The sequence below is a fragment of the Anabrus simplex genome, chromosome 11 (assembly GCF_040414725.1).
Source record: "Anabrus simplex isolate iqAnaSimp1 chromosome 11, ASM4041472v1, whole genome shotgun sequence".
Lineage (NCBI taxonomy): Eukaryota > Metazoa > Arthropoda > Insecta > Orthoptera > Tettigoniidae > Anabrus > Anabrus simplex.
The window spans coordinates 58,327,273-58,340,551 of record NC_090275.1 but is presented as its reverse complement, the minus strand read 5'-3'; the positions used below and the strand labels follow the sequence as shown (position 1 = coordinate 58,340,551).

Sequence of the window (13,279 nt, the reverse complement as noted above, 5' to 3'; positions counted from 1 at the left end):
ACCTTACCCATGGCACTACAGTCCATGAAGGATCCGTATTGATTGATTGATTGATTGATTGATTGATTGATTGATTGATTGATTGATTGATTGATTGATTGATTGATTGGACCTTAGCCTGCTCCACCATAGTCTTCCAATCTTTCCTGTCGTGTGTCTCCTTCTCCAAGATCTGACACCAAGCATCCTGAGATCCTTCTCAACATTGTCCAGCCAGCGCTTTTTCGGTCACCCTTGATTTCTTTCCAGCAGGTCGCCCATAGAACACCTGAAGCACCATCCTTGACTTAGGCATTCGCTTGACATGTCCAAACCACCGGTTCTGGCAGCTCTTCACCTCTGCGATTATAGTAGGGTTTCCACATGGATCATACATCTCCTTGTTAGTACGGAGGTGTCACACTCCACGTTCACAAACAGGCCCATTAGATCTTGCGGAATACCTTCCTTTCCCACCTGTTTAACAACTCCTCACACCTGGTCATCACTCACATCTCACACCCATATGTGACAACAGGTTGAATGATGGTCTTATAGATGGTTTTCTTACAGCTGTGTGATAGTTTTCTTGATTGCAGCTGATGGAAGAGAATGAAGTAGCTTTGGTTCATGGAGCACAATCTCTAATTTATTTCTTCAAGACAGCCATTTTCCTTGGTATTAATTGAAGACAGGTATTTGAAAGTCCTGGTTTTAGTGAAGGTCTTATTACGAGCTCCAGAAATACCTCACCCCATCTTATTGTGGTTATATACTTTGTCTTCGTGCCGTTCACCCTCAGCCCAGCTTCTAACACTGTCTGACTTAATTCAACAAATGAATGTTTCACATCCCCCAATGTTCTTCCCAGCAGGGCAACATCATCCGCATAAGCAAGGCAATGGACAAGCCTGTTGAACAATGTTCCAGCTCCTTCACTCTGTTATCAGACAAAACCCTTATGCAAGTTGGTACCATTATAAATTTCTGGGGGCAGTTGTCCTTCCATATCTTCAAGGTACCTGTTAACACCATATTTCAGCAGGGTATTCCCAGACTGCAGTGGAAGGACAATTACAAGAAGAGCATTATGGCTTTCAGAAAGGAAGATCAACACTAGACCGTATCTTCAGTATGAGGCAGTTAACAGAAAAACATTGGAAGTAAGGGAGAGATATGGTGATGACATTCCTAGAATTAGAAAAAGGCTTACAATATTGTTCCCAGAGCAGAAGTATGGAAAGTAATGCAGTGGATAGGATTTGGAAAACAAATGATAGAATATGTACAAGCAACGTACAAAAATTGTTGCAGTAGTGTCCAGACACGTGGGAAGAACAGAGTGGTTTGGAATGAAACTCTACTACAACAAGGAAGTGTGCTGTCATGGCTGAAATTGTGAAGGAGGCATAAGTGAAATATGGGGACAGGAAGCTGAAGGTAATGCTATCTGCAGATGATATTATGGTGTGGGGCACGAATGGAGAGGACATACAAGTGCAACTCGACATGCTGAGTGAGCTTATTGAAAATTATGGAATGAAAATTAGCATGGAAAACAATAAGACAATGATGTTGACTAGAGGAGAAAGGGAATTATAAAAATAAAGGGACAAAACCTTGAAATTGCAGAGAGCTTCAAGTACTTCGAAAGCAAACTGATGCAGGGAGATCAGTAAAAGGATTCAACAGGGAAATGCTCTCTATTAGAGTGTAAGAAACTTGGTGTGGAGGAAGGAAGTACCAGTGTAATGTGAAGGGGTGATATGTAAGATGTACTACTGCCCAATACTGACATATGTAACAGAGGCTTGGACACTGACAGAAAGACAGGAGAATAATATCTAGGCCATTGATATGAAATTTTTAACAAGTATGGTAAGAAAGATTAAAAGAAAAAAGGACAGAGTAAGAAATGAGAATGTCTGGAAGGAAAGCAGAGTTGAAAGCTTTACGACAAAATGGAGAGGGATAAACTTAGGTGGTTTGGGCATTTTGAGAGAGTGAAAGAGAGGATGATACCAAAGCAGACAAACAAGGGGAAACACAGACTAACATGGTTGAAAATGAGCAAGAATAGTATAATTAGAAAGAACCTGGACTGGAACACAGTTAAGGAGGAACAATGGTGGTTGGTTAGAGGAAGATTGTAAAGTGCCATAAATATCCCCACCCACCAGGAGCTGGACGAGGGAAATGGATGATGATGATGATGATGATGATGATGATGATGAAGAAAACCAGACTGCATACTGCAGCATCAACACATGCCTTCTTCTATGAAAACAATTTACCAATTCTGCCCTGGCCTGCAAGATGACCCAATTTGTCACTCATTGAAAATGTCTAGGACTGATGCAGCTGTATGATCTTCTTTTCTGAGTGCAATCTTCTATCAAAGGTTTAGGACCATCATATCTAAGTGTACTCTTGGATAATACCACTCAGAAAAGTTCTCTTACCGGGCGAGTTGGCCGTGCGCGTAGAGGCGCGCGGCTGTGAGCTTGCATCCGGGAGATAGTAGGTTCGAATCCCACTATCGGCAGCCCTGAAAATGGTTTTCCGTGGTTTCCCATTTTCACACCAGGCAAATGCTGGGGCTGTACCTTAATTAAGGCCACGGCCGCTTCCTTCCAACTCCTAGGCCTTTCCTATCCCACCGTCGCCATAAGACCTATCTGTGTCGGTGCGACGTAAAGCCCCTAGCAAAAAAAAAAAAAAAAAAAAAGTTCTCTTATTGTCTTCCGGTACCAGTCCATGAAATTCATCATCCAGATCCCCGATTTCCTATTTTTCCTTCCTTCACCGGTTGTAAGGATCTTACACTTTTCATTACACATCATGTGCCTGAAATATTGAAGTTTCTGTCGTCTGATAGTTGGAAGTTCTAATTTTTCACATAGCTAACCCATCATCTAAGTATTCCTCACTTTTTCCATCCACAAGATACATAAAATCCACTGACAAAGCCACATTTCACAGGTCACTTTTCCGTTCTGTACCACAGAGTAGGAAAAACATATCCCTTGACCATTCACATCCTAAGGTGTTCCAGCTTCTTTTAGGTGCTCTGATTTTAACGAACAGTGGTATATTTCATGATTTCTCACAAAGGATTTTCTTGATTGATTGATTGATTGATTGATTGATTGATTGATTGATTGATTGATTGATTGAATATGTTTTTGTTTAGTCTGTCCAGTTAGATCCGTGCCTGGATGACTGTGTCATGTTTGCTAAACGCCTTAAGAGGCTAGGGAGGAAAGTAACCCTGGATGTGCTCGATGGCTTACCACATGGCTTCCTCAACTTCTCTCTCGTAAGTACATAATCATTTTCTGTAATATATAATTCCACACTGTAATTAGAATTAGAAAAGAGTTAAAATTTGGTAATATGTGTCAACTTAATACACCATCCTGCATAATACAATTTTTTTCTCCAGTTTCTTGTACATCTCTTGTATAAAGTTTTCAAAAATTTGTATTATGAATAATCTCAAATTTTTTTTGGGTAAACATTTGAAGGCAAAACGTTGAGATGCAGGTATTATTTGCATCAAGGTTGGTAAAGTGCCCCTGACAAACAGAAATCTGGAAGTTTGTATATTTCCAGCGAATTAGTTAGCAACTCTGTTCGTACCACCAGCCAGAAGCGTGTCTCATATATAGAGCCCATATTCATATGCACTAAAAACTCCAAAAATATCCATGCACATATGTACTAAAAATGTTGAAAATATGCACTAAAAATAAAACAAAATACTTACCAAACACATTATTTAATTTTAACTAAGTGTTAAATTGACAAACATGTTTCAGTCCTTGAAAATGATCAATAGCAGTAGGCTAAGAGTTTTTCAATGTTCCCTGGGATCAATTACTTTCTGTTGTCGGACATTCCACACTGAAAATGATCGTTCTGCGTCAACGGACGTAACTGGGCAATACTTGTACACTGGCATTGACTGCTCAGAACATTCTTCTGCCAAAGACTGCCTTATTCCACTTATGTAGTTGCTTATGGATTGAATCTTCTTTAGTTCTGGGTTTGAGTCCAACACCGCACTGAGTTTCCTTTTTTAACTTTTTCTCCATTGTGACCGTGGACACCATTTAAAGAACTGATGGTGTTTTGAATTAACTGAAAGGATCCGTGTAGGAGTTTCTAGGCCCTGAATCGCCTTTGAAATTGACTAATAATGCACATGGACGAAACTGATATCTTTATATACAGTTTCAGATTCATATGCACACTCAGCTTCATGAACACATGCTGTATGACTATCATCAAGACTTTTAACTACATCTTTCAGTTGATTGAAGTTCTCCTGGTAAAACGATACTGCGGATAACCAAATTCCCCTTCTTGTGAGAACAGGTTCCGGCGAAAGAGAACCCTGAGACAGATGAGTGTTGTACAACTGTACACGAGCCGGTGCACTTAGGAACAGTTGTTTCCCACTTGAAATTACTTTGTTGACAGATGGAAAGAGAGTACTTTGTACGTATTTCTTCTGCAATCCATGCGCCAAACATGCGACATGGATGAGATTTGGAAAAAATACTCTAAAGAGACTGACCAGCTTTCAACACATACGAAGCTGCATCCGTGACTAAGAGGTGCATTTTGTAACAATCACTCTCCGATTCACTAGGCCACGGAAGTCTCAGGTAATCGTTAACAAATCTTGCAACTGTAGCGTGGTTGTTTTTTCTAACACTTTGCATGAAAGTAAATGAGGTTTGTCAGGTTCTTCCGGACATAATTTACCCACTGTGAAGTTCGCAATGTATCGATCGCATGAATTGGTTGTTTCATCTCCTATGTCAGATCATATTGAATCAACGACAGAAGCGTGCAGTGAAAGTAAAAAATAGTTCTGCCTAATGGGTAGGTTTATCTGGCATTCTTTGATTAGCACAATACTTTTCAAGAAACGAGCACAGATGTAGATTATTTAATTTATGTAGCAGAATGTTGCTGCATACAAAAGCTTTATAAATATCAGTGGAAAATGTACTAACTTCACGCCTTGTTTTTACGTCTGTTGAAAAGTAGCTGTTGCGCATTCTTACTCTGTTCTTTTAATCTGAGAGATGAAGTTGTTTTCGAATGATGTTCAGTTTGAAATTTGTTATTGCATTTTACACTCTTCTCGCACACTTGACAGTACACTACATCATCGCCACTTGTATGGTCACTAATGCCTGATATCTACTATTTAATTAAAAAAGACCTAGAGCTCTTTTCTTTAGGCATTTTTACAGTTTAATCTGGTGAAACACTGCAATAGACGAACAGCAAGTTAACAGATGAACACAGTTGTTTAAGCAAACCTTGTGAGGCTACTGTAAGGAGAAGGGAATGTCAGAAAGAAGGAAATAGCTGTTGTGAAATGGGTTATTATCCATCTACCTGCTACCAAAAGCCCTTTCTTTGATCAGGGAAAGCTTCTCCTGTTGCCAAGTCGGCTGGTTGAATTCTGCACTGATCATAATTTAGTCAACTTTGATTGAGAGATTTTCCACCTTTATGTATATAATGTCTTAGTCCTATGTATATGTAGGACAAGATAAAATTACTGAAAGGTGGAAACTCTTCAATCAAAGTTGAGTACAGGTCAATATGGATTCATACAATGAAGTTCATAAACCATAATTTAGTCCTTGCTAATACTTGGTTCAAACACCACAAACAATGGTTGTATATGTGGACAAAACCTTGAAACATTGGAAGGCATCAAATAACTTCATTATGATTAGACAAAGATTCAGAAACCAGGTGTTGGATTGCAAGACTTTCCCAGGAGCAGATGTGCAGTCTGACCACAACTTGTTCATGAAATGCCACCTGAAGTTGAAGAAATTGAAGAAAGGAATTAAAGGAGATGGGTTCATATAGACAAGTTGAAATAAAAGAGTGTGAGGGTTTGTTTCAAGGAACGTGTTGCACAAGGACTGAATGAAACAGCTGAAGGGAACATAATAGAGGAAGAATGGACAGTCGTGAAGAATGAGGTCAGTAGGGCTGCTGAAGAAAGGTTAGGAAGAAAGGAAAGATCAAATAAGAATCCGTTGATAACTCAGGATACTAAACCTGATTGACGAGTGATGGAAGTACAATAATGAAAAAAAAAAAAAAATAGGAGTGCAGAAAAGAATACAGGCGATTCAGGATTGAAGTACAGTAGGTAGAAAGTGCAGGACAGCTAAGGAAGAATGGCTGAAAGATGAGTGGAAGGATGTTGAAGGTTGTAGGGTCCTAGGAAAGGTACATGCTGTATACAGGAAAATCAGGGAAACCTTTGAAGAAAGGAAAACTAGTTCTGTGAATATTAAGAGCTCAGATGGGAAACCACTTCTAGAGAAAGAAGACAAGGCAGAAAGATGACAGGTACATATCCAACAGTTGTATCAAGGTAAAGTAGTAGATGACTACAGGGTTCTGGAACAAGAAGAGGCTGCTGATGCTGATGGAATGGGAGACCTAATTTTGAGGTCAGAATTCAACAGAGCTTTGAGAGACCTATATAGGAACAAGGCACCTGGAATTGATGACATACCTTCAGATTTACTGACTGCCTTAGGAAAAACCAACATGGTGAGGTTATACCATTTAGTGTGTAAGATGTATGATACAGCAAAAGTCCTACCCGATTTTAAGCAGAATGTAGTTATACCTATTCCCAAGAAAGCAGGTGCTGATAAGTATGAAAACTACCCCACCATTACTGTAGTAACTCATTCGTACAAAATTTTAATGCATATTATTTACAGAAGAATTGGAAGGCAAATTGAAGCTGAGTTGGGAGAAAATAAATTTGGCTTCAGAAGAACTGTAGAAACACGTGAAGCAATCCTGACTTTACATCGTATCTTAGAAAACCGAATTAAGAACGATAATTTAGTTATATAACTATTTATTACAAAGTTTTCCACCTATTCAGTACAATATTAGGAGGAAAGATTTGTAATAAATTGTTATACAACAAAGTTAGCTGTCAGTACGGAAACCATGAAATTTATATCTTGTGCTAAGAAGGATAAGCCCACGTACATGGCATTCGAAGATCTAGGAAAGGCATTCGATAATGTTGATTGGACCAGAAGAATTATCTACAATCTGTACGAAAATCAGTCTGCAGTTGTAACAATTGAGGGCTTTAAAAAAGAAGCAGCAATCCAGAAAGAAGTGAGGCAAGGCTGCAGTTTGTCTCCCTCCTTTTCAGCATTTATGTAGAATAGGCGGTAAAGAAAGTCGAATAGGAATTTAGAAAGAGAATCACAATTCAAGGAGAGGAGATCAAAACCCTGAGATTTGCCGAAGATATTGTTATTTTATCTGTAAAGTTTTCCATCCTTTACTTGTTGATTTTTCAAAGCATTAGTCCTGTTACCTGTGCTCTTTAAACCTGTACTCTTGAACAGAGCAGTTCCATGACCATTGTGTTGTCACCCCTACTCACGCACACTCACATTTCTATTTCTTAATTCGGGAAAATTTTGCTTGAAATTTTCATGTTATCAATGTCATATGCACAAAGCGGACTAAACATAAACTGGAGGTGAAAAACTCGTACTCATATACGAGTAACTACGACAACTATTGTGTCCGCGATTAAACTGAGTGAAATTCTTGAATTCTGTTAAATCATAGAAAATCATAGTAGTGAAACAACTGAATAAGAAATTTAACCATTTCCCACATAAAGAAGAAACCATGCAACAAGATGCACTTGCAGCACTGCAAGTGATACAACAGTTTATCAGTATTCCTGATGGTGTCAAGAAGTGTAAATTCACAGTTAAATTGTGTTTCAAATGAATTAGTTCAGTTTCATGTATGAGACAGACTGCGGTTGAGTTGTTGCACGTAAGAATTAAGGGTAGCAGAACTGACATTAATAGGTCTAGTGTTGAAAACCTTCGGCGTATTTCCAGTATTCGACTGGGTCAGGAATGGGATGATTGAAGCCGCCATCTAGCGGCGAAGATAGGAACTGTGCCAGCTGCCAAAGCCTAGTGCACTCCTCTGGGGCAGTGATTAATGACTGACAGATGAAATGGGATGATATTGGAGAGTGTCGCTGGAATGAAAGATGAGTACCCGGAGAAAAACCTGTCGTGCCTCTGCTTTGTCCAGCACAAATCTCACATGGAGCGACTGAGAGTTCAACCATGGAATCCAGCAGTGAGAGATCGACATGCTACTGCCTGAGCCACGGAGGCCGTAGGTCTAGTGTCGTAAAATACAAGTACTGTGTAATATGAGGTTAGGAGCATAACTCATAGCAACTATTTTTTATCCTCACTTTGCATGGTGCTACCATACAATGATCATAATTATGTTGTGGAAAGCATGACACTCATAGTAAATGGACACAGCACAAGATGGCAGTGCATTGGATGAGTACCATGCTCAGGGCAATGGGACTGCAGTAGTGAATCAGGCTCCATGCATAATGGATGTGATGAGGCAAGAACAACTGGCCATTCACGAGGGTCGCAGTGCCGAAGAATGTTATAGAGAGCTTGTGGAACCTGTGGGGAATAATGCTCTTCCATAGCATAGCATTGTGAGATGGGCAGCAGTATTTCAGCACGGACGTGAAACAAGCAGCAACTTGCAATGATCCGGAAGACCTGTTAGTGTCTGGACTAATGTCACATGCTGTAATTACCCATTGTATGGGCGTGGACAGAAAATGGACACTATTTGCATTACAGACCAAAACAGGCATTGAAAAATGAATCATCCATTGAATTTTATGGGAAAATCTTCCTTCATCTGCGTAAAAATGCATCAGTGGGTGCCACATGCATACCCTGACATGCAAAGGTGGACATGATATGCCATATGCTCTGACCACTTGGTACGCTACTGGCGGGAAGGCAAGCAAATGCTGGGGAGAATAGTGACTGTGGATGAACGTTTTGGTCAGGGCTTATGAACCAGAGCTCAAACGTCAGTTGGCAGAATGACAACGTGCTGGATAACCGTGAAGACAGAATTTCTGGCAATACCCTTCTCATCATCATTTTCCAACTGCAGTTTCCTGGGTGTGCTGTAAAAGTGGTAGTTACTACTACTACTACTACTACCACCACCACCACAACCACCACCACCACCACCACCACCACCACCACTACTTAATTTAATTTCGCGTGGCTATTTCTAGCTGAGTGCAGCCCTTGTAAGGCAGACCCTCTGATGAGGATGAGTGGCATCTGTCATGTTTAGGTAACTGCGTGTTATTGTGGTGGAGGATAGTGTTATGTGTGGTGTGTAAGTTGCAGGGATGTTGGGGACAGCACAAACACCCAGCCCCTGGAATTAACAAATGAAGGTTAAAATCCCCGACCCGCAGGGAATCTAACTCGGGGCCCTCTGGACCAAAGTTCAGTACGCTAACCATTTAGCCGGTACTACTACTACTACTGCTGCTGCTGCTGCCGCCATCACCATGAATCGGACGGTCATTGTGGCTCACGACAACAGAGGTGTGATTTTGTCTCACTTCATTCTATACGACACAACAGTGACATAAATATACAAGTACCCAGATCTTCTCAACAGTGTTATCCTTCTTTATGACAATCCAAATTGCATGAAGCAGAGGCTGTATGGGGGCAGTTTCAGCTCTGAGGGTGGAAAGTACTGGAAGATTGTTTGGGACATGAGGGGGCATTGCTAACTCTGTGAAACATGAGATCGCAAAATTCACACATGGCGAGGCGACTGGTATCAGACGTGTCCATCATTGTTGGCAATGTGGTGTCCCTAATCTAGCGGACTACTGTGAGGATTTACCATAAAGGTTGTGAATAAACATTATGTAGTACAAGGATTTCGTGACAGTTTCCTTGCTTTATATTCTACATCCTGCTAAACTTACTCAGCAGTATTCATACATTCCACAGCACCTTACGCTTGCCATTCCCATCTGTATTATTCCATATGTCTGTTAGATCCCACATTCATTTGAAAAACAATACTTGCCATGACTTCTGGCCCAGCCCCCCATATCCTGGCATACGAAACATGTAACAATACAATATTTTATTTGCAATATATAAAAATGCTAAAATGAATTGAACATGCTTTGTATCTGTTATACTGTATGGATTTGGTTGTCTTTCACTCACTACGTGGTACTGGTTAACACATTATCTCTTGAAGAGTGTTTTACCGGAGTTTTACTGTAATTAGTCACAGGGTTGCTCTTTTTTCACCCTCCCCCCCGCCCCCCCTTTCCTGTCTTTATCCAGCTTTTTTCTTTCCACACGAAGACTGAAGATCTGCCAAGGTGTCCCCTCAATGAGTGTTGATGTTCACCCTCCTGATGAGGCTGGGAAGCAGAAGCAAGAAGAGAAGAAATGGCTGTAGATGAATTAGGATTAATGTGGAGCGAGCGTATTAGTCTGTACATGGCAGTGTATGAAGATGCAGAGATTGTTCTTTTTCTCCAGTGTTTTCATGTTTGTCTTTGGCTCCACTGTTGTCGTTTCTTCCTACACTGACCTGTCATCGAGTTTGTCCTGTTTTGTGTTCCTATCCTTCTTCTTCTCATCGAATAGGTCACTTCAGACCACGTGGAACAACATTTTACAGGTAATAAATTTCATATCATTCCGTATTGAAGAGCAATAACAATGTGAAACAAGACTTAAAAGGTTTCAACCTATTCAGTGCTATTTATTGTAACCTAAAAAAAGTTACATACGTGTGATACTAGTTTCGGTCTTGTTAGAGACCATAATCAGACCATAATAACTAGTTTCAAATATATGTAATATTTTTTAGGTTACAATAAATAGTATGGAATAGGTGGAAACCTTTTAGCTCTTGTTTATGAATCAACATTTTTTGAGCTTTCCTCCTTGCCCAGTAGTTCTTAATTCTCATCGATTGTTGTAATTTCTGTTCCTCAGACCAGGTACGTCGTGTTGATTTCTCCTCATCGTCCTCAAATCCCCTTGTGCGAATAATTTTCCTGATTACATTTCTGTCCTGCAGATTTGGTAATTCTTATTCAGTGAAGTCTTCTTCTACTTGCTTATACCATTTTGATCTTGTACGTTTGATTTGCAAAAATGTGTGTATTTGATGAGTAGACTTATCGCCGCTGTCTCATTGTATCACTACATTTAGATACTTACAAGTTGGGTTTGGGGTAACGCATTTCATTTTTAATTCTTGGCCCTAAAGTTTTCTCATAATTTTCTTATCTTTCTCTGTTTATGGTTCACAAACTTCTGGATCTTACTTTGTGTAGAGTTTAAAAATTAAAGTTCATGTGACTATCTTGCTTATTCACTATCATTATCTTTCCCTCTACAGCTTAGTAGAGAAGCACACAATGGATCGAACTTGTGTGTTAAACGAATGCTGGAAATGCTCGCGTCCTTTGACAAACCGACTCCATCAACATGAAGGAATGCCCTAAATTGTGCCATTTTGTGTAAGTATAAAATGATAGATTTTTTTTTTCCCTTTCCCATAATGTGTCCAAACTAAAACAAAAAATAATGATCATTCATTTTTCTTGTTGGTTGCATTCAAATGTTGCACTTCTTATTAGATCTGATAAGAGCCTCAATATTGTCCAATATTTACTTGTGGCTTCCAAACCTCACTTTTGGTATAAAGTCAGTGGATCTGTTTCGTGTATTTAAAATGATATTTATTTTTTGTATTCACTTATTTGTGAATTTGCTTTGTTGCAAAGCATATGCAATAATATTTTTAAAATGTGCAATCTCAGTAAGCCAGACTAATGTTTATAGAAGTATGTTGGATGTAGATGACAATGATTTCTAAATGCATTCAACTGTATATGGCCTATGCCTGGCTTGCCTTAAATGTGTACAGCTCAGTAAGTTGAGTGGCCTAAAGTAATAGGCGTTTTTGGGGAAGCAGGGATCAGTCTAAACTCCTCTTTGCCTTGTCTGTGCAGTGGGGTGGTTTACTATAAAGGTAATTATAATAATGGCGTGTGGCCTCCGGAGAGGCCTGGTGCAGGTTTTTTTGATTCGACGCCATATAGGCGACCTGCGCGTGTGTGATAATGCGGCCTATCTGAGGCGAAACTTAATGCTGAAAACGTTTCTAACACCCAGCCCCCGAGCCATATGAATTAACTAATGAAAGTTAATATCCCCGACTCGACCGGAAATCAAACTTGGGACTCCTTGAACCAAAGGCCAGCATGCTAACCATTTAGCCACGGAGCGGGACACTTATAAATGTGAAAGTCTTGGATAACTGATTGAAGCAAAAATTAAATAAACAGTGCAGTTTCATTACTTTGTAGTACCATTTTATTTACAAAATAAAACTCCCACAGTATTTTAGGCGTTCTTCATTAAGAATAAAGTTCTACCTCATTATCGACGCATCATGATGAAGGCAGATGAAGATCTTCCTGGAAAAGTTTGTGGATGGTTCGTTTTGCAGTGCCTATTTCGGCTTGTAAATCAAGTAGTGTCAATCATCTGACCATGTCCATGCACTGGGTAATCACTGCACATGACACATCGGTCCATACACTAACAGTTCTTCCAGACTGTTGCACATCGCTGGTTGTTTCAGCTCCGTGCTGAAATACAAATACCCACCTTCTTGTTCCACATACAGCAGTATGTGCCTCATAACGCTTTCTTACACCTTTGACAACATGAGGGGTGCAACTCTTTCACTTGTTACCCCAATCCTTCTCACAAGATCATCCCTGTTATGAAGTAATGTCGTGTGAATTACATCACTTATGTAGCACCACAAAAAGAAATCCATTTCTTTGTTTTTCTCATACAGTACTGGAATATCCACAAACTATAATGCCCTTGCTTTACTCAGTAACAAAAACAATGTGCAACTGGAACATTTACTAATGGTCTATTGTGAGCAAAGTCATAACATCGACAAACACCCCTCCCCTCGTGTGGAATGCTTTAACACCCATGATTTGTTTGTTTCTAATAAGAATTTTCAGCATTCACTTCTAGTTGGAGTAGACTGTCCTGCACAGGTAAAGTAGAGAGATTGCTGGCTATTCTTATATTTGGACTGAAAACCTACCTCTCTGAAGCACCTCTTACTTTAAACAACCCAACTTGTTAACCTGTATCTGTATCTGAAGCATACTCTACAGCAGAGGTGCTCACACTGAACATTTCGTCGCGCGGGCACACAGTACTATAAGTGGGCGGGCAGGCAGGCGATGAGCATATGCGATTCAGACACAGTGTTTGTGGTTACAATACAGGCCATGAAGGCTGAGTGAAGTTCTACCAGTCAT

The 13,279-nt window shown here is 39.9% G+C and overlaps 1 protein-coding gene across 2 annotated transcripts in view; it reads left to right on the top strand.

Annotated features, from left to right (window-relative positions):
* Hsl (hormone-sensitive lipase) overlaps positions 1 to 12,178 on the top strand; it is an 84,981-nt gene extending 72,803 nt beyond the window's left edge. For both annotated transcript variants that reach the window (XM_067155941.2, XM_067155940.2), the window contains exons 11-12: positions 3,173 to 3,298; positions 11,323 to 12,178. In XM_067155941.2, coding sequence (XP_067012042.2) covers positions 3,173 to 3,298; positions 11,323 to 11,415 — 219 coding nt within the window. In that variant the 3' untranslated portion in view covers positions 11,416 to 12,178. The remainder of the gene's footprint in view (positions 1 to 3,172; positions 3,299 to 11,322) is intronic.
* The last annotated feature ends 1,101 nt before the right edge of the window (positions 12,179 to 13,279 follow it).